This window comes from Sciurus carolinensis, chromosome 5 (genome assembly GCF_902686445.1).
Source record: "Sciurus carolinensis chromosome 5, mSciCar1.2, whole genome shotgun sequence".
Taxonomy (NCBI): domain Eukaryota; kingdom Metazoa; phylum Chordata; class Mammalia; order Rodentia; family Sciuridae; genus Sciurus; species Sciurus carolinensis.
Window position 1 is genome coordinate 43,722,476 of NC_062217.1, and position 21,298 is coordinate 43,743,773.

At 42.3% G+C, this 21,298-nt stretch overlaps 1 protein-coding gene and 1 non-coding gene across 2 annotated transcripts; both read left to right on the forward strand.

The window, feature by feature from the left end:
- Positions 1-1,035: 1,035 nt before the first annotated feature.
- On the forward strand, positions 1,036-4,832 carry Tpt1 (tumor protein, translationally-controlled 1). Its single transcript, XM_047554063.1, has 6 exons — positions 1,036-1,195; positions 1,468-1,541; positions 2,085-2,275; positions 2,756-2,861; positions 3,622-3,738; positions 4,624-4,832. The coding sequence occupies exons 1-6, from the start codon at positions 1,168-1,170 to the stop codon at positions 4,624-4,626; spliced, it is 519 nt and encodes a 172-aa protein (XP_047410019.1). The 5' UTR covers positions 1,036-1,167; the 3' UTR covers positions 4,627-4,832.
- Positions 4,423-4,552, forward strand: LOC124986028 (small nucleolar RNA SNORA31). The gene has a single exon (XR_007108938.1). It is a non-coding gene; the product is annotated as a small nucleolar RNA SNORA31 (small nucleolar RNA).
- Positions 4,833-21,298: the final 16,466 nt, after the last annotated feature.

Sequence of the window (21,298 nt, forward strand, 5' to 3'; positions counted from 1 at the left end):
CCTTAAAGACCATCCCTAAAAAAGGGTGGGTTTTCTTTTTTGTTTTTTTGTTTTGTTTTTGTACTTACTGATTAGCTCTAAAGTCCTTCAAGTAACACGTGGGCAAGTGGGAATTTCCCTATTTTTGTTTGGTAACTTTGTAGCACCAGGGATAAAATTTACACTTCATCTTGATGTGACAACAGATCCCTTTTTCCAAACAAAGCACGTAATTCAGGCCCAGGTGCAAAACTGAAAAGAAGTCTTGAGCTGTCCGCCACAGACAGAGGAAAAATTTTCAAATACGGGACCAAATGAGGGATGGGAAAGACTTGTAAAACGCCTATGACACCTTCCTTCCTCCCCAGGTCCCTAAGCCACAGACCCAGCGCCCGCCTCTCTTCCCCAGAGACTGGGCTGGACAGCCTGCCCAGATCCCACACTGGACTCAGCTCAACCCCACAAAGACATCGAGAAGTTCAGCTGCAAAGCCCCTGAAAACTTCTCTGAGGGTCTCGGAGGTGTGAGGAGCCTGACAGGAGCCCAGAGCCCGACCCTCAACCTCGCAGACAGCGCGGCCGTTCCCTTTAGGCTTCAAGGTCCCTACCCTCCGTACCAGTAATCCCCCTACATCTGCTGACACTTGCTCCCAGATAGTGGCTGGGTGGGTGCGGGGAGAGGACGCGAGCTGCGCTAGGCGTGTGGCGGAAGCTTGAGACGTCATCTAAGCCCCACCCAGGACCAGCACCTCCAGGGTCGGCCCCGCGGGGTAATGCTGCCACGCCCCGCCTTCCCAGCTCTGCCCCACCCCGGCCCGGGAGCGCCGTTCAGCCCTTCCAACTCCCCTTCCTCGCGCGATCCTCCCGCCACGCCACACGCACCCAGCCCAACGCGATAGTGTGTCTGCGCCAAGTCCCCGGATGCTTCCTCTCCCCTCCCTCGGATCGCGCCGTGGCTCCGCCCTCGCGTGGCTCTGCGTGCCACGTCACCGCTTGCGGCGCTTCCGGAGGCGCAGCGGGCGATGACGTAGAGGGACGTGCCCTCTATATGAGGTTGGGGAGCGGCTGAGTCGGCCTTTTCCGCCCGCTCCCCCCTCCCCCCGAGCGCCGCTCCGGCTGCACCGCGCTCGCTCCGAGCTCCGGGCTCCTGCTAAGCTAGCGCCGCCGCCGTCTCCCTCCAGTCGCCATCATGATTATCTACCGGGACCTCATCAGCCGTGAGTACTGACTGCACTACCCTTGCTGCCCCACGCGGAACTGGGGTGCGGGTGGGAGAGCGGAAGGCGGACACCGCCGCCGTCCTGGGTCCAGGGACGCCGGCCACTTTTCCGGGGGCGAGGAGGGGTCGGTGCCGGGGACAAGCGCCCGGGTCCCGAGCGCTGGGGCGGGGCGGGGGCCGCGTGCGCCCGCCCGGCGCGGGAAATGGCGGAGCCGGCTCCAGGCCTCGGTGCCGGCGCACCGTGACGAGTGGTTCTCTGTCCCCGAGCAGATGATGAGATGTTCTCCGACATTTACAAGATCCGGGAGATCGCGGACGGGCTTTGCCTGGAGGTGGAGGGCAAGGTGAGTCCGTCGGGCGGCCTCGCGGGGGAGGCAGCCTGGCGGGAGGGCTCGGGTTTCCGCGACTCCCCCGCCCGAGGTTGTGCAATCCTCTCCGCCCCCTCCTGGCGGAGGAGTCGGCTCTTTCCGGGCTCGGGTTTTTCTAGAAAAGTGGAGGCGGAGCTGAGCCTGGAAATAGGTCCGCCGCCTCGGCGCCCATCCTCCTTCCGGGCGGTCCGGGACAAGTTGCCTCTGATTTGGGAGCCCCAGACTCCTAAACGTTTGCGCTATCTTCACTTAACCTGTGGCGACCCGGGAGCCCACAACTGGAAAGCCTTCCTTCCACATGGTGGTAGTGAACCCATTTTGGTTCTGGTAAACAATTAGTTCCTGTTGTTAAACATTTCGGGAAACTGACATACGTATTTTTTCCCCAAAACGGTGCTTTGGTGGTTTCCAACAAGAATTAAGAGTGTTTGGTGAGAAAGCATAAACTGCTGGCATAGAAGTTATTGTGGAATTTTTTTTTTTTCATTTTTGTAACGAAACTACTTAATTCTAATGCAGATGGTCAGTAGGACAGAGGGTAACATTGATGACTCGCTCATTGGTGGAAATGCCTCCGCTGAAGGACCCGAGGGCGAAGGTACCGAAAGCACAGTAATCACTGGTGTTGACATTGTCATGAACCATCACTTGCAGGAAACCAGCTTCACAAAAGAAGCATACAAGAAGTACATCAAAGATTACATGAAATCGTAAGTTATCTTCACAGCACCCAATGTCTGGGATCTTTGAGGACTTCAGGGTTGGCCAACTTTGGTTCTTTAGCAGTAGATGTGCCTGTGAAAGTTTGTGTTGATAAGTTCACTGACAAGGGTGGCTGCTTTTCAGTAAATTAATGTGAGCATACTTAAGCATGCAGTCTGGTCTTCTTAGAATAATATATTGAAAATAGTTAATGTGTTTGGAATTGTAAACATTTATTGAAAGATTTTTTTTCTGTAAAGTAGTAATATCTTAATTATGCTGCGTTATTTTGCTTATTGAAAGTTAGGCCCAATGTTGCAGAATTATTGTTGCTTGAACTTTTTACTTTAAAAAACTTTTATTGAGGGCTGGGGAGATAGCTCAGTAGGTAGCACAAGGCCCTGGGTTCTATCCCCAGCACCATAAAAAAAAAAAAATTATTGTTCCAAATTCAATACTTTTAACAACTGCTTAATGTACTGTTTTAGAATCAAAGGCAAACTTGAAGAACAGAGACCAGAGAGAGTAAAACCTTTTATGACAGGGGCTGCAGAACAAATCAAGCACATCCTTGCTAATTTCAAAAACTACCAGGTAAATACTTTCTCTTTTTTTGATCAAAAGAGTATGATTTTAGCTGCAAAAACAGAAAATGAGTTTTTTTGTCTTGTGACTAGTTGTGGTTTGAGTCATTTGAATACTCAATAAGAATTCATAGCTCTGCTGGTCGTCTGGGTATGGGAAGTAACCTTCCAGGCTCTTAAGTGTTTCCATCTTTCTGACTTAAAAAGAAAAAAAAAAAAAAAAAAAAACTCACCTGCTGCTAAACATTTTTCAGTTCTTCCCCTCCTAAATAGTCTGACTTTGTATTTACAATTCCAGTGTCTTATGCCACTAGCTTTTGGATGCATCTGAGCTTGTTGAACCTGTTGGAAAACTTCAGTGACTTACCTTTGTATCTTAAGATGTAATTTTAAAACAATACACATCACAAACTGGCTCTTTAATTTCTTAACTTCTGTGATTTCTTGGTTACACCCCATGTGATGTGCTTTAATCATTGTCAGCCTAGTGCTGGACTACTGAGTGTGCAGGCTAGCTTGGAATTCTGTATGTGGGCTTAATAGTAACAGTTCCTAGAAAGCCTGAAGTGTTCTAGGATTGCTCTGCACTATTATTTTGGTCATTATTAGTGCTTTAATCAGGTGAACTGGTGTTTGTGAGTAATGAGCACTGCTTTTAGGCATCAGAGTTTTTACTTACTGGAATTCCTTGATTTTTGTGGTGTAACAGGTTTTCTTTGATATGACATATTTTCATACAGTGGTCTAATTCTGGATATTTGTTTCCCAAGTTCTTTATTGGTGAAAACATGAATCCAGATGGCATGGTCGCTCTCCTGGACTACCGTGAGGATGGTGTGACCCCATATATGATTTTCTTTAAGGATGGTTTAGAAATGGAAAAATGTGTAAGTATGAGAAAGTGGGTTGAAATCAGTAATGTGAAAATGGAGATATTTTAGATATGAGTCTCAGTTTCTTGAAATAGAATGGATTCTACAGCAGGACTTCTAAAACATGGGATCTAGTTTATTTCTCCTTGGGGATCTGAAGAGGATTGTATTTCACATGAAATAGGCTCTTGGGGTATTTAAAGGCCTATAGTCTTGGTTATCTACAGAAAGTTTTATAAAAGCAGTTTAAATACTGAATTGGGAGATCAGAGACTACCTTATTGATCTTCCCCATTAGATATGACTTCAATTTCTCCTATTTTGCCACACACGTGCATGAGTGTCAGATTCTTTTTCACTTCGGTTTACTGATGATTAGCAACTGATGGTTGAAAGTCTAAGATAGTATATTCTAGTAAGTAGCTAGAACTGACTGCTAAACTGATTAGAAAATTGCTTTAGTGAAATTAAAAGTTTTAGTAAGAATAAGTGAATGTTTGCTTTGTTAAGGAACTTCCTACAGGAGGCTTATATGGAAACAAAAACATTCATTGTCCTACCTTAACAGCTATACTGAGCAAAATTAATGGCAGTAGTGGCCTAAAATTAGGGAAAGTACAAGATGATCACTCAAGGTGGTTGGTCATTCATGCTGTATCTGAGCTTTTGGGTGGTATAACTGCAAGTGGAACTTGTGATCTGCATCCACTGATAGACCTTGAACAATTTGCTGTTGTTCTTTTGGTTTGCACTAGGATGCAAAAGAAAGTAATCCCTGCGCTTTCTGTCTGTCTTTGTGGCAGTCCAGATTGAATTGGGGAATACATCTGTAGGTTCGAATATTTGGAAAAGTTGAGTATTTGGAAAAGGTGTTAACGTGACCTTACTTTATTTTTACAGTAACAAATTTGGCAGTTACTTTGGATTTATCATCTGTCATCATAACTGGCTGCTGCTTGTCATCCACACAACACCAGGACTTAAGACAAATGGAACTGATACCATCTTGAGCACATTTATTTTGACCGTGATTTATTTGGAGTGGAGGCATTGTTTTTTAAGAAAACATGTCATGTAGGTTGTCTAAAAATAAAGTGCATTTAAACTCACTTGAGAGAAGTTCTCTTAGTTTAATACATGTTTAAACTAAATCCAACCTGTAGTGTTCCTGGAGAAACTAGAGCCTGATTGTAGGCCACCATTAGAAAGCTGACTGTCTTCAGAAAATTCCTGCAGTGAAAACTACTTCTGCAACTGGAATATAAAAAAAAACAAGAATCAAAGTTTTAATTCTGACTTGTAATAAAGGGAAAGACATGCTCATAGCAGTGCCAACATTTGAAGTGTGGAACCCTACACACTGCATCACCTACAACGGAAGTAGTTAACCCTGGAAGAGATTACCAAAAGAATAAAAAGAGACTAACTCAGTTGGAAGCAATGTATTGTCTGAGCTTATTTTAATCTAAGTAGAATCAAGTCACCTGGAAAGAACCACCAATTCCCTGTTAATTAGAACAGGGGTTGGCAATTGGGCCCATCCTGCCACCTGAACAACTCCAGGTGGTGGTTGTATCTTTAAATGATTGGGGGTGGGGTTAAAAGATGTGGGATATGAAATTGAATTTGTGTCCAATTTGTTGGGGCACTCAATGTATGGTTCAACTGGCTTTTTTTTTTTTTTTTTTCCTAATCTATGTGTATATATATACTTTTAGTTGTCAATGGACCTTTATGTGTGGTGGAGAGAATTGAACCCAGTGCCTTACACATGCCTGGCAAGTGTTCTACCATTGAACCACAACCCCAGCCTTCATCTGTGCCTTTTAAAATGGCAAAAGCAGAGTTGAATGGGATGGTTGGACCTTGTAAGTCCTTATAATGGGTCCCTTTATGAAGCTCACCAATCCCTGCTTTAAAAGAGGTGGAGGGCTGGAGTTCTGGCTTAGTCGTAGAGCACTTGCCTAGCACATGTGAGTTGCTGGGTTCCATCTTCAGTACCACATAAAAATAAAGGTATTCTTGTTCAACTAAAAAAAATTTTTAAATGGAATGTGGCATAGCTGGTGGGCAGAAGAAAAATAACAACTGAAAAAGCCATGAGCTTTGAAATTGGAAAGAATATGCATTTGCCTGACCTAGAGCAGTTAAATCTGCTAAGATTTTCACTATGGGTGAAAAAAAAATAGCCTTGCACTTTATGGCAACCAAGACTGAATAGGAAAATGTAATTTGGGAATGACCTTGTCCACGTGAGCTAAGAATCTAAATTTTTGTATTAAATGCTGTAATATTTCACTTGGTTTATTGTACCTTTAAAAGCTTAAACATCAAAGGTCAGTGACTTAATTTAGTTCATTTGGACATGTGAGTCCAATGATCAAGCAATGTGGAATTTGCCCTAGTAACTTCAAAGATAGTGTGGGCCTGAATTTAAGGCCAATAATCAAGTTAATAGTGCCCCCTGGTGATAGAAAGCAGACCCGAATACTGGACTTTGCTGTCAATTTTAAGCATTCTGGCTCTGACATGAAAGCAAAGGAAAAAGTACCAACCCTATGTAGGTGGTTACTGTGTGAAACTGCTAAAGAGAAAGTGGTTAGGCAGTGATCAATTCTGTTAAAAACCAGGACAATCTGACTTAGGGGCAGGGCTTTGAGGTAACATCTAAGCTGAAATCTGATAGGTGAGTTGACCCTGGGAAGGTGAATGTGGACTAGTAAAGACTGTTGGGGAGGGGAACATGGTTTCCTCGCCCCAATATTTTGAAATTTTTGAAGTCCCTATTTCTCCAGTTGTCCCTTTTAATTTTCTTTATAGGTATACCCCTCACCCAGGTTCGTACATTGCTTTGTATTAGTATTCCACAAGTGACCAATCAGGAATTCGTGATAAAACTTTTTGAAGAGTTCAGGTAGTTGTTTAAATACGGTCCCTTATTTGGGGTCTTTGGTTATCCTAGAGTCAAGACATTCTGAGAAGAATAAGTGATACGTCACTTCCTGTATGTCAGAGGTACAAGTCATTTTGTTTGATGCTGTTTGATACAAGCATATTTTTAATGGCCTTGGGCCAAGGGTTTTGTTGCATGTGTGGAGAATGAGTAGAGAAAGGATTTTTATAGTGTCTGAGAAGGACTTTATAATGTAAAGAAGGTCACGATGGTATGGGGGAGCAGGTGATCAGACCATCCAGACCAAAGAAACACAGTCACAGTCTGGAATGTGCTTAATGTGTTCTGGGAACAAGATGGCCACTGTGCTGACCCACGAAGGCAGAAGGAAAGAGTTGAGGTAGAGAAGTATGACTGCATGTGGAGGAAGACCACATCATGCAGGAAAACCACAAGAGCGCTTTGAACTGAAGAGTTACATGATGAGACTTAGATTTTCAAAGGATCACTTTGGTTCCTGGGTAGCAGGGTAAAAAGTATAGAGCAATTAGGTGTGTAATGCCATGTTTCTAGGCAAGAGATGATAGAGGTAGTAGTAGAGATGGTCAGAAATGAAGGTAGAGACAGTAATGTGGGTTGATGTGTTAGGTGAGAAGTGAGGGTATGAACTTAAGGGCAATGCCCAGTGTTTTGGCCTGAGCATCCAGAAGAAATAGTTCAACATTGAGATGGGAAGACTACAAAGAATTTGAGTTTCGTTTTGAGCAGGTTAAGACTGAGATGTTGATTTCTTTATTCAGGTGAGTTCAGGTGGGCAACTGGGGTTGGGGTCTGGAAAACAGTAGAGATGTTGAAGCTGGAAGGCTTAATATGGACAAGGGGGAAAAGCACTGAATAAGATCCCTTAGAGTGAGGAGAGACTCAGCCCTCCAACAGAGATTGGTGGGTGTAATGGGGACCCAGCAAAGGTGATAAAGAAAGAACTGGTCATGTGATGAGAACCACAGGAAGGCTCTGGAGATCAGATGAGAAGGTATTCTAGGAAGGAGGAAGCAGTCCACCGGGTTACCTGCTACAAATTGAGCAAAATGAATGACAACTGTTGGATTTCAGTAATGGGGAAGAAAGCCTAGTTAACACAGGCTCCAAAAAACACGTTCACAGGCAGCACATAGCTCGTGAAATGTCATAATACAATTGTGTGCCTGTTATTATATTACATCTACTTAAGCAAAAGGTGTGTGAATGACTCATTTGAATCATGAGAAATTTTTCTTAAAATTTAGTTAGATCGCTAGATTTGTATTGTGTTACCATTCTGAACTGCAGTGGTATTCAGTAATTCTCTACAAAAAGAATAGGTAATGATGATAATCATAAGATTTCAAGAAGAACAGCAATGAACCTCAATTGAAAAAAAAAGGATATACATGTATATCCTTTGAGTATACACATGCATGCCCACATGTAAAGGGGAGTGACCTCAGCTGGCCGTCTGTATACTCAATAAAATGGAACTAAACCCAGGTGGATTTGAATTAATCAGTATCATATCTTAGTGATTGGTGATTTACAACTAGTAGGTCACTACTGCATGCCCCTTGATCTTATGGTAGAAGTATACAGCTAACAGCCCACTTATGGGCACAAATCTATCCCCACAAAAGAATTCCAGCTTTGTGGCAATTAGCATATGTTTCTAGAGACTTTGCCCATAAGAACTAAGGGTGCAACTTGATATTTTTGGAAACATTTAATATTCCACTACTCCAAGAAGTCCTTGAATTGTTCAACATAAAGAAGTAAAGGGCTATACACCTTCTACTGAATAAAATTAGCTGCCGGAGAGCCACCTCAATAAACAAGATTTGTTAAACTTGGACTGTGCAGATCAGTTAAAAAATCATGCTGCTAGTTTATACTTATCCACTGAATTGCTCCAAGTCCATCCCTTGGTCATGGCAGCAATAATACACAACCAACCCATGTGTAAGTCAGCAGTCCAAAATAGATCTTGGACTATTGCAGGGGCATGTTTTTAACTAATAGGATATTCAGTTTGTTTTTTGAGAGACTATAGGCCATGAATTTCTCCTGTCATACATGAGTTTTTATCATTATGCCTGGAGTTTACCATTTGCAATTCTATATGCTGGGCCATGAGACGTTCTGGTGTGGATGTGGTTCTAGTAGGGGCAATACAGTTCAGTGAGAAAAATATTAAATTGGACCCTAGGGGAAAACTCTTTCCAAAGGAACTTGTTCAATGTTTCCCTCCATTACTGCCTATCTGCCTCCTGTGATACTCTTGGTGTCTCCATTTGTTGATGTCTGCATTCTGCTCTTTTCTAAGCTTACAGGTCAAGCAGGGAGCACAGACAGGAAACACTATGCAGTGCTTTCGCTTGTGCAAGTCACAAGTTACAGACGAAATGAAAATTAGGACATCAGGTAACTCACCGAAGGAGTCCCCTGACTGGGAGAAAACACACAGACAATAGTTTATAGTCAACCTTGAAAGTACAGGAGTTTTTGTTGTTGTCATTGTTGTTTCTTTGTTTGTTGGGGGGTGGCAGGGATGGAGCCCAGAGCTTCTCACACGCTAAGCACACACTCTACCACTGAGCTGCACCCCAGTCCCTTAGTACAGTATTTTAAAAAATAGTACTGTAGCACTACTAGACATCCTTTGGTTCTGAGTTTCTGACATTCATTTAGATACTAGAAATCAAGTCATGTACGTGATGATTTTCCTTTTGAGTAAAGGTGACAGATAAGTCCTAGTTTATTATCAAATGCAACTTGAAAATAGCCTCATTTAGAGCATAGGGTTATGAAATTATACTACACAGGGCATAGGCTGCCATTCTCTAGCACCTTGAAGAGATTTGGCAATTCGCAGAGAAAGTTGGTATTTTCTGGACCTCAACTCAAAACAGCGACTCATTTAATTTTCTTTTCCTTGAATACATTAATTTGGGAGTTTTCCTTAAGAACTACCAATTTATCACAAAGTCAAATACCCAAACTAATATTCAACCTCGGGGGGGAAATACTGGCTGGTTAAAGAGAAAAAGTGCTGTGCATGAAATTAGAAAGGAAAAAATGGACATCTTTTTTTAAAGTTTTTTTCTTTTTTGGTACCAGGGATTGAACTCAGGGGCGCTTAACCACTGAGAGTCACATCCTCAGCCCTTTTTTGTATTTTACTTTGAAACAGGTCTCACTGAGTTGCTTAGGGCCTCGCTAAGTTGCTGAAGCTGGCTTTGAACTCATGATCCTCCTGTCTCATGGATACTTTTTTTGACTACTTCACTGAGTGGAAAAATATGTCAACAGATGGTGAGCATAAAATCGGAAGCTAAATCAACTTGGAATCTGGTGTGATGCATTATAACCTTTCTCCATGGTGATCCTAGCACGCTTTTCTTCCAAGCCTCCCCGGTGTATAAACTCTAGGGGAATTCACAGCAGTGGATTTTGTCAGGTGGAACACGGGCTGGGTAACTGCCATGGGATCGGCATAACAGTAACACCAACTGCTGGCATCTATTAAAAGTAAAAGTGACTAAGCCTCTGAAATCTGGTTAAGTAACGTGCAACCTGTTCCACTCTGCTCCATAGACAAGGGAGGAGGGGGACTGGGATGTGAGAGCAGCACAGGCTTCCGCTGGGAGGAAAGCTCTTTCCTACCATCACTAGGCTCAAGGCCGAGGCCCCTCTAACAAAGGACACATTAACCAGAGAAAAGCATGCACTATTTTTTAAAAATGTAAGTTTTATGTGACACTGGAGCTTTTACAAGGAAATGAAGACCCAAAGAAACAGGTAAACCTGCATATGTTTATGCTTAGGTTTTGGTGGTTTTTTTTTTTTTTTTTATAGGCATGCATGACTGCACCCAGACACTTTGCAATTCTTAATAAAAGGGTGCTGCATTTTTATTTTGCACTGGGTCCCACATGCATGCATGGGTAGATGAGAGAGGAATGTGTATATTCTGTAGACTGGTAATTAGTGGCAGGTGAAACAAGGAAAGATGGACAGGAGAAGCAGAGGTAACTTGTTGACAGTGAAGTTTATTCTTTGAATAACAGGAAGGTGACTAATGTATACGATTCAATCCACTCAATTAAAAGTGCATGGGCTGGGGTTGTGGCTCAGTGGTGGCGTGCTTGGCTATCACGCATGAGGCCCTAGGTTCGATCCTCAGCACCACATAAAAATAAAATAAAGGAATTGTGTCCACCTACAACTAAATATATACGTGTGTGTGTGTGTGTGTGTACGTACAGACAAAAGTTTTGAATGTATGGATTTTTACATTTGGTTCTTCTCCAATGAAGAAATATGAGAATAATTGAGACCAATATCCCAGCTAAGGTTCCAGTTAGGAGCAGTGGTGCAGGTCTGTAATCCCAGCTACTTGTGGGGCTCAGGCAGGAGGATTGCAGGTTCAAGGCCAGCCTCAGTATTTAGTGAGACTCTGCCTCAAAATAAAAAATAAAAAGGGCTGGGGGTATAGCTCAATGGCAGAGCACCATTGGGTTCAATCCCCTTTAAAAAAATCGTGGCTAATATTCCTGAGTGCACAGGCCAGAAATGACCCATTCGATGGAATGACCATCTCAACAGGGGTTATTATCAAGAGGATGCACCTAAATTTCCAGCTGGGCATTGTGCATTGAATGTCTACTTTGTAACAGGGTATAGGACTTGGCAAGGTGCAAGTGAAAAGGTTTTTGATGTTGTTAAGAAACTATTTAGGAACTTTGGATTGAACAGAGGGGAGTGAGGAAGGGGTGGGGTAATGGGGATGGGAAGGATGGTAGGATGAGACAGACATTATCACCCTATATACATGTATACTTTTTTTTTTTTTTTTTTTTTTTTTGGTGCTGGGGATGGAACACAGGGCCTTGTGCTTGAGAGGATTGTGCTCTACCAACTGAGCTACATCCCCAGCCCAAAAAATTTTTTTTTAAATATTCATCACTGTTCAAAAAAAGATAATGAATAAATAAATAAATGTAAGAAAAAAAAGAAACTATTTCCTTCCTTCCATATAAAACTATGATGAAATTCTGTTCAAAGTCCTTCCTAACTGAGCCACTTGCTGCCTGTTCAGTCTTATCTACTCCCCTCCTATTGACCCCCAGCTGCCAAGTGAAACACAGATGTTCTGACTGTGACTTTCCTCTCAAACTTTCCCCTGTCCCAAAATATGCTTATTCTGTTCTACCCATCTTTTGAGGGTGGGCCACTTCATCTTTTTGTGTTGTGTTGGTTTTTTTGGTACCAGGGAATGAACTCATGGGTGCTTAGTCACTGAGCTACATTCCCAGTCCTTTAAATTTTTTATTTTGAGAAAGGGTCTTGCTAGGTTGCTTAGGGCCTCACTAAGTTGCTGAGGCTGGCTTGGAATTCATGATGCTTCTGCCTCAGCCTCCTGAGTTGCTGAGATTACAGGCATCCTCTACCATGCCTGGTGCTACTTCATCTTGGTAGAGTTTATATATTCCTTTTTTTTTTTTTGGTACTGGGGTTGAACACAGGGACACTTTACCACAGAGCTACATCCCCAGTCCTTTTTGTTAAAATGTTTAATTTTGAGATAGGTGCCACGACCTGCACAGCCATTGATTCAGAAACTGGCAAGGGGCGATGGGAGATTAGAAAAGACAAACAGACACACAGTGAGAGAGAAAGCTGGGACCAGGTGGGACCAGGTGGGGCACTGTCCTCTGATGGAGGATCACTGATCCAAAGCTAGCTCAGCATGTTTATCATATACGTTTTACCATCAAATGGGTTTTCTGTGAGAAAGTTTCTTCAAAGCATGCAGGATTGAAGGTCAAAGACTGGCAGCCAATTATAATTATCTTTTTGTGCTCAAAATTCTCTACCTGTGGCAGCTGGTATATGAACCTCATTAAGTGGTGTATCACCATAGCAACTGGGCAATCTTGACCCTGCACCTTTGCACAAAAATTTCCTAGCACAGGCATAGGCTCCTGCTGCAAGATGGTCAGAGATCCTGATCCAAGTCACCGCCCCCCCAGATAGGGTCTCGCTAAGTTGCTTATGGTCTTGCCAAATTGCTGAGGCTGGCCTTGAACCTACGATCTTCCTGCCTCAGCATCCAGAGTCTCTGGGATTATAAGCATGTGCCACAACACCCAGTTTCCTCTAAACTCTCCTACTTGCACTCACACACATGATGTCAGCTCTTTTCTCCTCCATGGAAACCACTGAATTCCCTCTCTGGGTCACTATTATTCCTGAAAATAGGGATGTGGTTTTCTTAGTATTCCTTCTTGGCACAGCTAGCATTCAACAAGGATTTACTAGGGAACAAATAATGAGCTTCACCGGTCCCTGACATGCTTTGGACTGTATTTCTCCCTGTATTGTTCCTGTCTTTTCAGGTCATTTTAAGACAGGGTCACTAAATTTCTGAGACTAGCCTCAAACAAGTGATCCTCCTGGCTCAGCCTCCCAAATCTCTGGGATTACAGACATGCACCACTGCACGTGGCTTGCTCCAGATCTTCTCAAAGACAGTGTTGGCCTAAGGAAACACAGGGTCTTCTCTCTGAAGTGCTTTACCCGTAAGCCCTTAGTCCTGGTAGCGCTAGTGGAGTTGAGTTAGGGTACCTCATCTAAGGGTAATGTGAAATGCTTCTCTGCTACCTAAATTGTGAAATGACTATTTTTCAAAGCATTTAATGTTTGTAAATGTTTAGCTTTCCTTTCAGTGTCTGGTTAATTTTAATGCTCTTTGCATTTTCTATTGCATGATAGATTTTTTTAAAATCCTACTCAAGATTCCAAAGTTAGATCTAACACACAACTGCATAGTGGGAGATGTGGCATTCAATTGAATCTTGAAGGATGCAGCATGCTTGTCTCATCCCCAGCCCTACTTCAGAGCTAGCTGGTATGATTTTTAAAAACACAGATGGAATTCTTTGCAATGCTTATTACAGAGGAGTTTCTACACATTGTCAGAAACTGTAAAGAATCTGAGATTTTATCCTATTTACAAGCTAACAAATGAGTTTACCATGGTTTCAACATAATCCAATGGAAGATACAGACCTCTGGGTCAAAGATATAGATGGTTTATTACTCATGCTCAAAGAGCAAATAGCAGCATCTTGCACTGGTTCCTATGCCCCTTCCCCCAAGAGTCATGTGATGGCCAGATGCCACTGCACATGCCCCCAAATTAGGAGACTTTGAGCTGTTAGCATAGCTGTTCCCCTGAATGGGGACATTACTCATTACCCTGGATTGTAAACTAATCTCTGGGGCAGACAGGGAAGGTGACTCTGGGTTTATGACCCTGAGATCTCTCTGAGGAGTTATGTCTCTAAAATCTCTTTGGAGGGATATGCCAACTTCCAACTATTTGTTATTAAAATATGTCCTCTGCCTGAAATAACCATGCAAGATAGATTTGTGGACAATTATCTCCAAACTCTACAAATCAATAAGAAAAAAGACCAGAAACCTGAAGGAAAATGGGCAAGGTGTATAATCAGAGAGTTCTCAGAGAAGGAACTACAAATGGCTGATAAACATATGGGAAGATACTCAACCTCACTCATTATATAAGAAACATAAAATCACCCTCTGGAACTGTATCTCACCTGCCAAATGGGCACAGATAAGACATTTGGCTACTCCTCTGTTTGCAGAGGCTTCAGGGTAACAAACCGTCCCAGACACAGGGAGTGGAGGGCGTGAGTGGGTGGAAGCCCTGCAGAGGGCAAAATTGCCATGAGTGTGCATAGCCTTTGATCCAATTCTTGCGTTTTTGGGAATTTGTTCTCAATATCACTGCAAATGAATTGGTGTGCCATAGAAAGATTTTCTTTGAAGTATTATTTGTGTCAGCAAAAGACTGAAGGGAAGCATTTATCAAAAGAGGGCTGTTTGAATATATTATGATACTGTATAAATTGAAATATTCAATGTAATCTGGTTGTGATGGCACACCCCCATAATCCCAGCAGCTCCAAAGGCTGAGGCTGGAAGATGGCAGGTTCAAGATCAGCCTCAGCAACTTAATGAGACCCGGTCTCACAATTAGGATAAAAAGGGTTGGGGTGTGTCTGAGTGGTCGAGTACCCCTGAAATTCAGTCCCTAGGACACCACACACAAACACACACACACATACACACACAGATGCAGTTATAAGAATGAAGTACTCTTTATATAGTGAATGAAATAATGTGCATTTTTATGTGAAAAAGCAGGGAGCAGAGTAGTATGTTAAAAAAAAAAAAAAAAAAAAAAACTAATTGACCAGTCTGAATAGAATGTCTCTAAAGAGAAACACAAAGATGGAAATTTTCTGGAAGAAAACTAGAAACACCTCAGAAGACTTTCTAGTCTACTTTTTGTGATGTCTGAATCACGAATGTATTCGTTTTTCATTAAATAAACTCCATTTTTTAAGATGCCAAGACCCATACCACACCTGCTATGGCTTGAATGAGCATCCCCCAAGGGCCTATGTGCTAAGGCTTGGTCCCCAGGAGGGCACTATTGGGAGGTGATGGAATCTTTAGGAGATGGGGTTTCATGGGAGAGCATTCATTCATTGGGGGCGTGCCCCTGAAGGGGATTGTAGGACTCCAGTCTTTCTCTTCACTTGCAGCTATAAGTTGAGGGACTTTGCTCCACCATGGACTCCTACCATGATGTGCTGTTTGGCCAAGCAATGGGGCCAAAGTAAACCTTTGGAAGTTAATTATCTCAGGTATTTTGTTATAATGATGGAAAGTTAGTACAGACACACTATACCTACTGAATCATGACTAACTTCAGTTTTTTAAATGATAGGTCTCCCTATGCCGTCCAGGTTTGCTCAACTCCTGGGCTCAAGCATGCCTCCTGCTTCAGTCTACCAAGTAGCTGGGACTACAGGCATGTGCCACTGTGCACAGTTCAGAATGACCAGCATTTTTAAAGCCCCTCTGGGAATTCCACCTGTTGAAGGTTGAAGAACCACTACTTTAGAAATCATGGGAAGTTAATGAGTTCATTACGTAACTGAAAGGAAAATACCCAACATGGCTTGATTGCAGTTGCTGCTCTCTTGCTAAAACAAATATAAAGCACCAGTGTAGAAAGGAGTCTTATAAGTCAACTAATGATCCCACCCAATACTCAGGACCCTTGATATATATCCCTTCTAACCAAATAGCCTTGAATGCCCTGCACCTCTCTAGGTGTGGCTTGGCCTTGTTTCCCACATAATATCTTGACCAATAATAGTCTAAGGCAACCTAAAGTTACATTTGCTTTATTTGGATAATGATATCATGCAGGTGACTCATATTGAGTTTTCTGACAGCTTAAACTCCTAAGTCTTTTTTTCATGACCACTGTTGCAAAGTAGGTCTGTCTGCCTGTGCATACACTGCTGCTGTTGGATTTTGGACTCACACACAGGAACTTACATTGTGATACCTTTTTCTCACTTTGCACACCAGATGTTTCAGCATCTGATTTGTGCTGTGGATATTATCCTTCTCAATTCCTTTTTCTTTTTTTGAAATTCCATCTTAGATCTGCTAAAACAAGTGAAAGATATCCATTTGCATCAGTTTGGCAGACTTATAAGAAAAAATTCATTTCCATTTCTGGAAGAGGGCATGAAGAATGGCTATAGTGCAGTGGTGTTATTTGGAAATCTGGGTTCTAACTAAAGCCTCACCCCTTTTGTAGCATCTTAATCTTTCTAAGCCTCAGAATCGTCATCACTAGAAAAGATACTGATGCATGTCTTGTTGATTGATTTGGTAAATAGAAACTACATGGGGTGCCTTCACCACGAGAAATTCTTAGAACACTGGTCTCTGCTGTGAATCAGTACAACACGCAGCATGCCTGTGCACATTCTCTGACTTTGGTGCAACCATGAGAAAATGGTTCAAGAATATGTTTTAGGAGCCGGGCATAGTGGTGCATGCCTGTGATTCCAGCAACTCAGGAGGCTGAGGCAGGAAGATTACGAGTTGGGGATCAGCCTCAGAAACTTAGTGAGACCCTGTATCAAAATAAAATTAAAAAGAGTTGGGGATATAGCTCAGTGGTAAAGTGCCCCTGGGTTAAATGCCCAGTACCCCAGTACCACACACACACACACACACACACACACACAGAGAGAATATATTTGGGGGTAGGATGTGGAGAAAGGATGGTTAATGGGTACAGAGGTGCAGTTGGATAGGAGGAAAAACTTCTAATGTTCTGTAGGATAACTATGGTTGATGACAATTAATCGTATATTTCAAATAGCTAGTAAAGAGGATTTTAAACACTCCCAACACAAAGAAAGGATAAATGTCTGAGATGATGGATATGCCAATTATCCTGATGTGATCATTGCACATTGCATATATACATGTATTGAAATACCACACTGCTCTCCATAAATATGTATAATAATAATTATATATATATACAAACTCAAAATAAAAATATTTTAAATTAAAAATATATTCAACTGCTGGGTGTGGTGGCACATGCCTGTAATCCCAGTGGCTCGGGAGGCTGAGGCAGGAAGATCATGAGTTCAAAGCCAGCCTCAGCAACTTATGGAGGCCCTAAACAATTTATCAAAACCGTGTCTCAAAATAAAATATAAAAACAAGGGCTACGGGTTCAGTGGTTAAGCACCCCTGGGATCAATTTCTGGTATCTATATATATATATATATATATATATTTTGTATGTATATATATTCAACTAAAAATAAAAATATTAAACTAAAATATTAAACTAAAATATAACTAAAAGAGTGTCTTGTAGTTCATTTGCATTACCTACCACTCCCTGGTGGCTGTTCTCAACGCCTGTTTTTTCACTCAGAATCTCCTTCACGTCACACACTTGGTGGTTTGATGGTGGCTGCAACATGGGTTAGTGGGGTACACCTGGGATGGGCAGCCAGGAGCCCCAGCTCATTGAAATGAGCTGATTAAACTGGATGGTGTCTAGTTTAACCTGAGTCCTATTCATCACCTATAAATTTATACTTTCTGAGATGTTAGGGCCTTTGGTTGTTCATAAAGACTCATGCGAGCCACTCCCCCTCCCTAGATTCCTGCTCAGAATTAACAGTCTGAAATCACTTCAAAATGGGTGAAACTAGCGGGGCACTGTGCACGCCTGTACTTCTGGAATGTTTTACATGCATCATTTCGTGGAGGTCAGGGCTGCATGAAAGCACAAGATGGTAGGTGGTCTCTTTTTTGAATTTTTAAGTGTTTAATTTTCTCCTTATTTATTTATTTATTTTTTAGATATACATGACAGTAGAGTGCATTTTGACATATTATACATACATGTTTTCTAATTAGGATCCCATTCTTGTGGTTGTACATGGTGTGGAGTTACTCTGGTCGTGTATTCATATATGAGCACAGGAAAGTTATGTCTGATTCTTTCTAAAGTCTTTCCTATTGCCATTCCCCTCCCTTCCCTTTGTCTAATCCAATGAACCTCTATTCTTCCCTCTTTGGCATTATTGTATGTTAGCATCCACATATCAGACAGAACATTCAGCCTTTGGTTTTGGGGGATTGGCTTATTTCACTTAGCATGATACTCTCCAGTTCCATCCATTTGCTTGCAAATGCCATCGTTTCATTCTTCTTTATGGCTAAGTAATATTCCATTGTGTACATATACTACATTTTCTTTATCCGTTCATCTGTTGAAGGACAGGTAGATAGAGTCTTTGAAACTTGTGACTTGATGGTTTCTCTGGAGGCTTCAGATATGTTTGCAGAATATTGTCTTCCTCCTCTGCTTGCTTGGACCTTCATTCTATTTTCTCACCTTCATTTTACCCTGGAGTGTCTTGAATCCTGCCTCTCTCCCACTGAGATTTCGGTTCTAACTGAAGCAAAACATTATTAGACTAACCTCACCTCTCTTATTACATCAATCATGGGCAGCTTCTTTGTATTCCTTCTTAGAGAAGATGGTTCATCAAACTTCAATAAAGGTCAGGTCGAAATGTTCCCGTTGGACAGCTGATACTGCTGGTACAGCCTCTCTATATCCTGCCCTTCGCAATGAGGCTCTGTAACTCCTTCCTCCAAGACATAAAATCTATTTCTCACCAGCTTTGTGACTTGTTTTGACAGTGGGACTGTAACAGAAGTGTTGATATGACAATTCCAAGACTAGGGGACCTTGTGAGTCCTTCTATTCTCTCCCTCTAAGCATTGTCTCCCAAGAAGAAGACACCTGGACTGGCTGCTAGAGAGGGGAGACCAAGCAGAATAAGATGAATGGTTCCAGCTGAGGCCACCACCCTCGAGTGGCCAATGGACCTGGTGACTGATAGCAGAGGCTTGTGGAGGTCTGCCCCAAACCACCTGAGACCAGAACTGCTCAGCTAAGATCAGCCTAAATCGCTGATCCTCAAAATCTGAAACAATAGATGTTGTTTTAAGCCACCGTTTTGGGGTGGCTTGGCTCACAGCATTATTTTGGTTGGGTAACTCTCTCAGAGGAGAGGGAATGGTTCTGATCTTTAGAACTGCCACAGCGACTCCCATAATGATGTCACCAGCAAACACTTATTAGCATGTGGTTGTGTGTTGTGAAAAAGTACACTGGGAAGCTTCTGGGGTGGAAGAAACTCTACAAGGCTTCCTGTATTTGTACTATATTTTATAGACCGACACACGTTTTTACATGATTTATTTCATTTAACATGGTCAAAATCTCAAAAGTACTTTCTTGACTGCCTCCACAGGCCTGGACCTGGGCCAACTGGGAGACTCCAGGCATAAGTTACTTGCCTTTGAGAAGAGAAGTTGCTCCCTATGTTTAAAGGGCTGTTTTCTCCCTTGATATGGGTCAGGTTTTATGGGCAATGACTCAATAGACTCCATTTTACCCTGAGGCTCCATGTCATGTAGGAAATGCTTCTCCCGTGGAAATATCCTGCCTCTGTACCAACCAACAGTTGCTTAGCATAGCATGTTTGGTGACACAAAATGACAATTCTTATATAATGTAAAATTATTCTCTTTTTCGTTCCTATTTCTTTAGGACAGTGTACCCTGTCAGAAAATGACTGTCTAGATGTTAGTAACCATTCTTTAATTTGTACCCAACTAAGGTCGTTTTGACCCACTTCCTCTTCTGCTTATGATTTTAGATCTCATGATGTTAGTTTGTAGTTTTGAATCATAGCAACAGACACTTATGATTGATGTAATGACTTATGGAATAAAAACCCCTGCAACCTATGGTCGGGGCTGTTCTCCCAATATCCATTTTTTGGGGCATTGTGTGAGACAGTCAGCTGGCCAGCTTAATAAAGACTCTCAGATTTGGACTTCTTGATGGTGATCGATCTGTTCATAAGTTGCGCCCCACAACATCCCTGATCACCTTTTTACTTGAAGAATACACCTGCCTTCCTCTTCTGGGTGCGCCGCCCTTGCAGGCTGTGTATTATTGTGCAAGGCAGCGAGGCTCCAAAGGAGGGTGTGTGTTGTTATGTTATGTAACCACACGGTGCACTGTTAGGCACAAAGCCCAAGTCCTGTCACCCCCCTCATACGGGAGTTCTTACACAGTGACATTTCCCTGCAGTGTCTTATAACATTAGACTTCCCTTTTCTTCCTTAGATTTCTTCAAAAGATTTCCCTTATGGATAAATAACTTCTTAAAACATCTGAAAGTAGCTCTCCCTCCAGCTTATAGCAGGAGGTTAGAAAAAGAAGAAGAAAGCTTCAATTTCCCCCTCCATTGTTTTGTTCCTTTTTATTTAATAGCAGCCTAGACTTTAATCTGAATATAGAACGAGTTTCTGGGAGCGCTGCAGGACTCTGAACCCAGTAGGGCTGTCGTTACTTTGCCACTTGAAAGCTTGTCCACTTGCCATTTGCCCCAGCTGCTGACACTTCTACATTTCCACGCCTTGCACAACTCTCAAGTTTCTTTACAGTCACTTTTTATTTTTATTTTTTTAAAAATTTTGGTACTCAGGGATTGGATCCAAGGGTACTTAATCACTGAGCCACATCCCCAGCCTTTTTTTATTTTTTATTTTGAGACAGGGTCTCACTAAGTTGCTTAGGGCCTTGCTAAATTGCTGAGGCTGGCCTTGAACTTCAGATTCTCCTGCCTCAGTCTCCTGAGTCTCTGGGTCTCTGGAATTACAGGTAAGTGTCACTGTGCTGAACTACAGCCAGCTTTTAATTAGCACACTGTTTCTTTCTCTCAATAATCCTGCATAAACTAGAAAGGAGAAACCTTGTTTTGCATGCATTCTTCTTTCTTTTTTTTTTTGAGGGGGTGGGGTACTGGGGTTGAATCCAGCGTTACTTTAACCCTGAGCTACATTCCCAGACTTTTTAATGCTTATTTGTTTGTTTTGAGACAGGGTCCTGCTAAGTTGCTTAGGGTCCTGCTAAGTTGCTTAGGGTTTGCTAAATTGCTGAGGCTGGCTTCAAACTTGCAATCCACCTGCCTCAGCCTCCCTAGTCCCTGGATTACAGGTGTGTGCCACTGCCCCTGGCTACCTTGCACTCTTCTGATGCTGGTGCTTTCCAGGCTGTGTGGTGAGGGGCTGGTTTTCTTTAAATTTCCATTCTGGTTTGTAACTTTTTTGTAAATACAATAAACATGAATTACT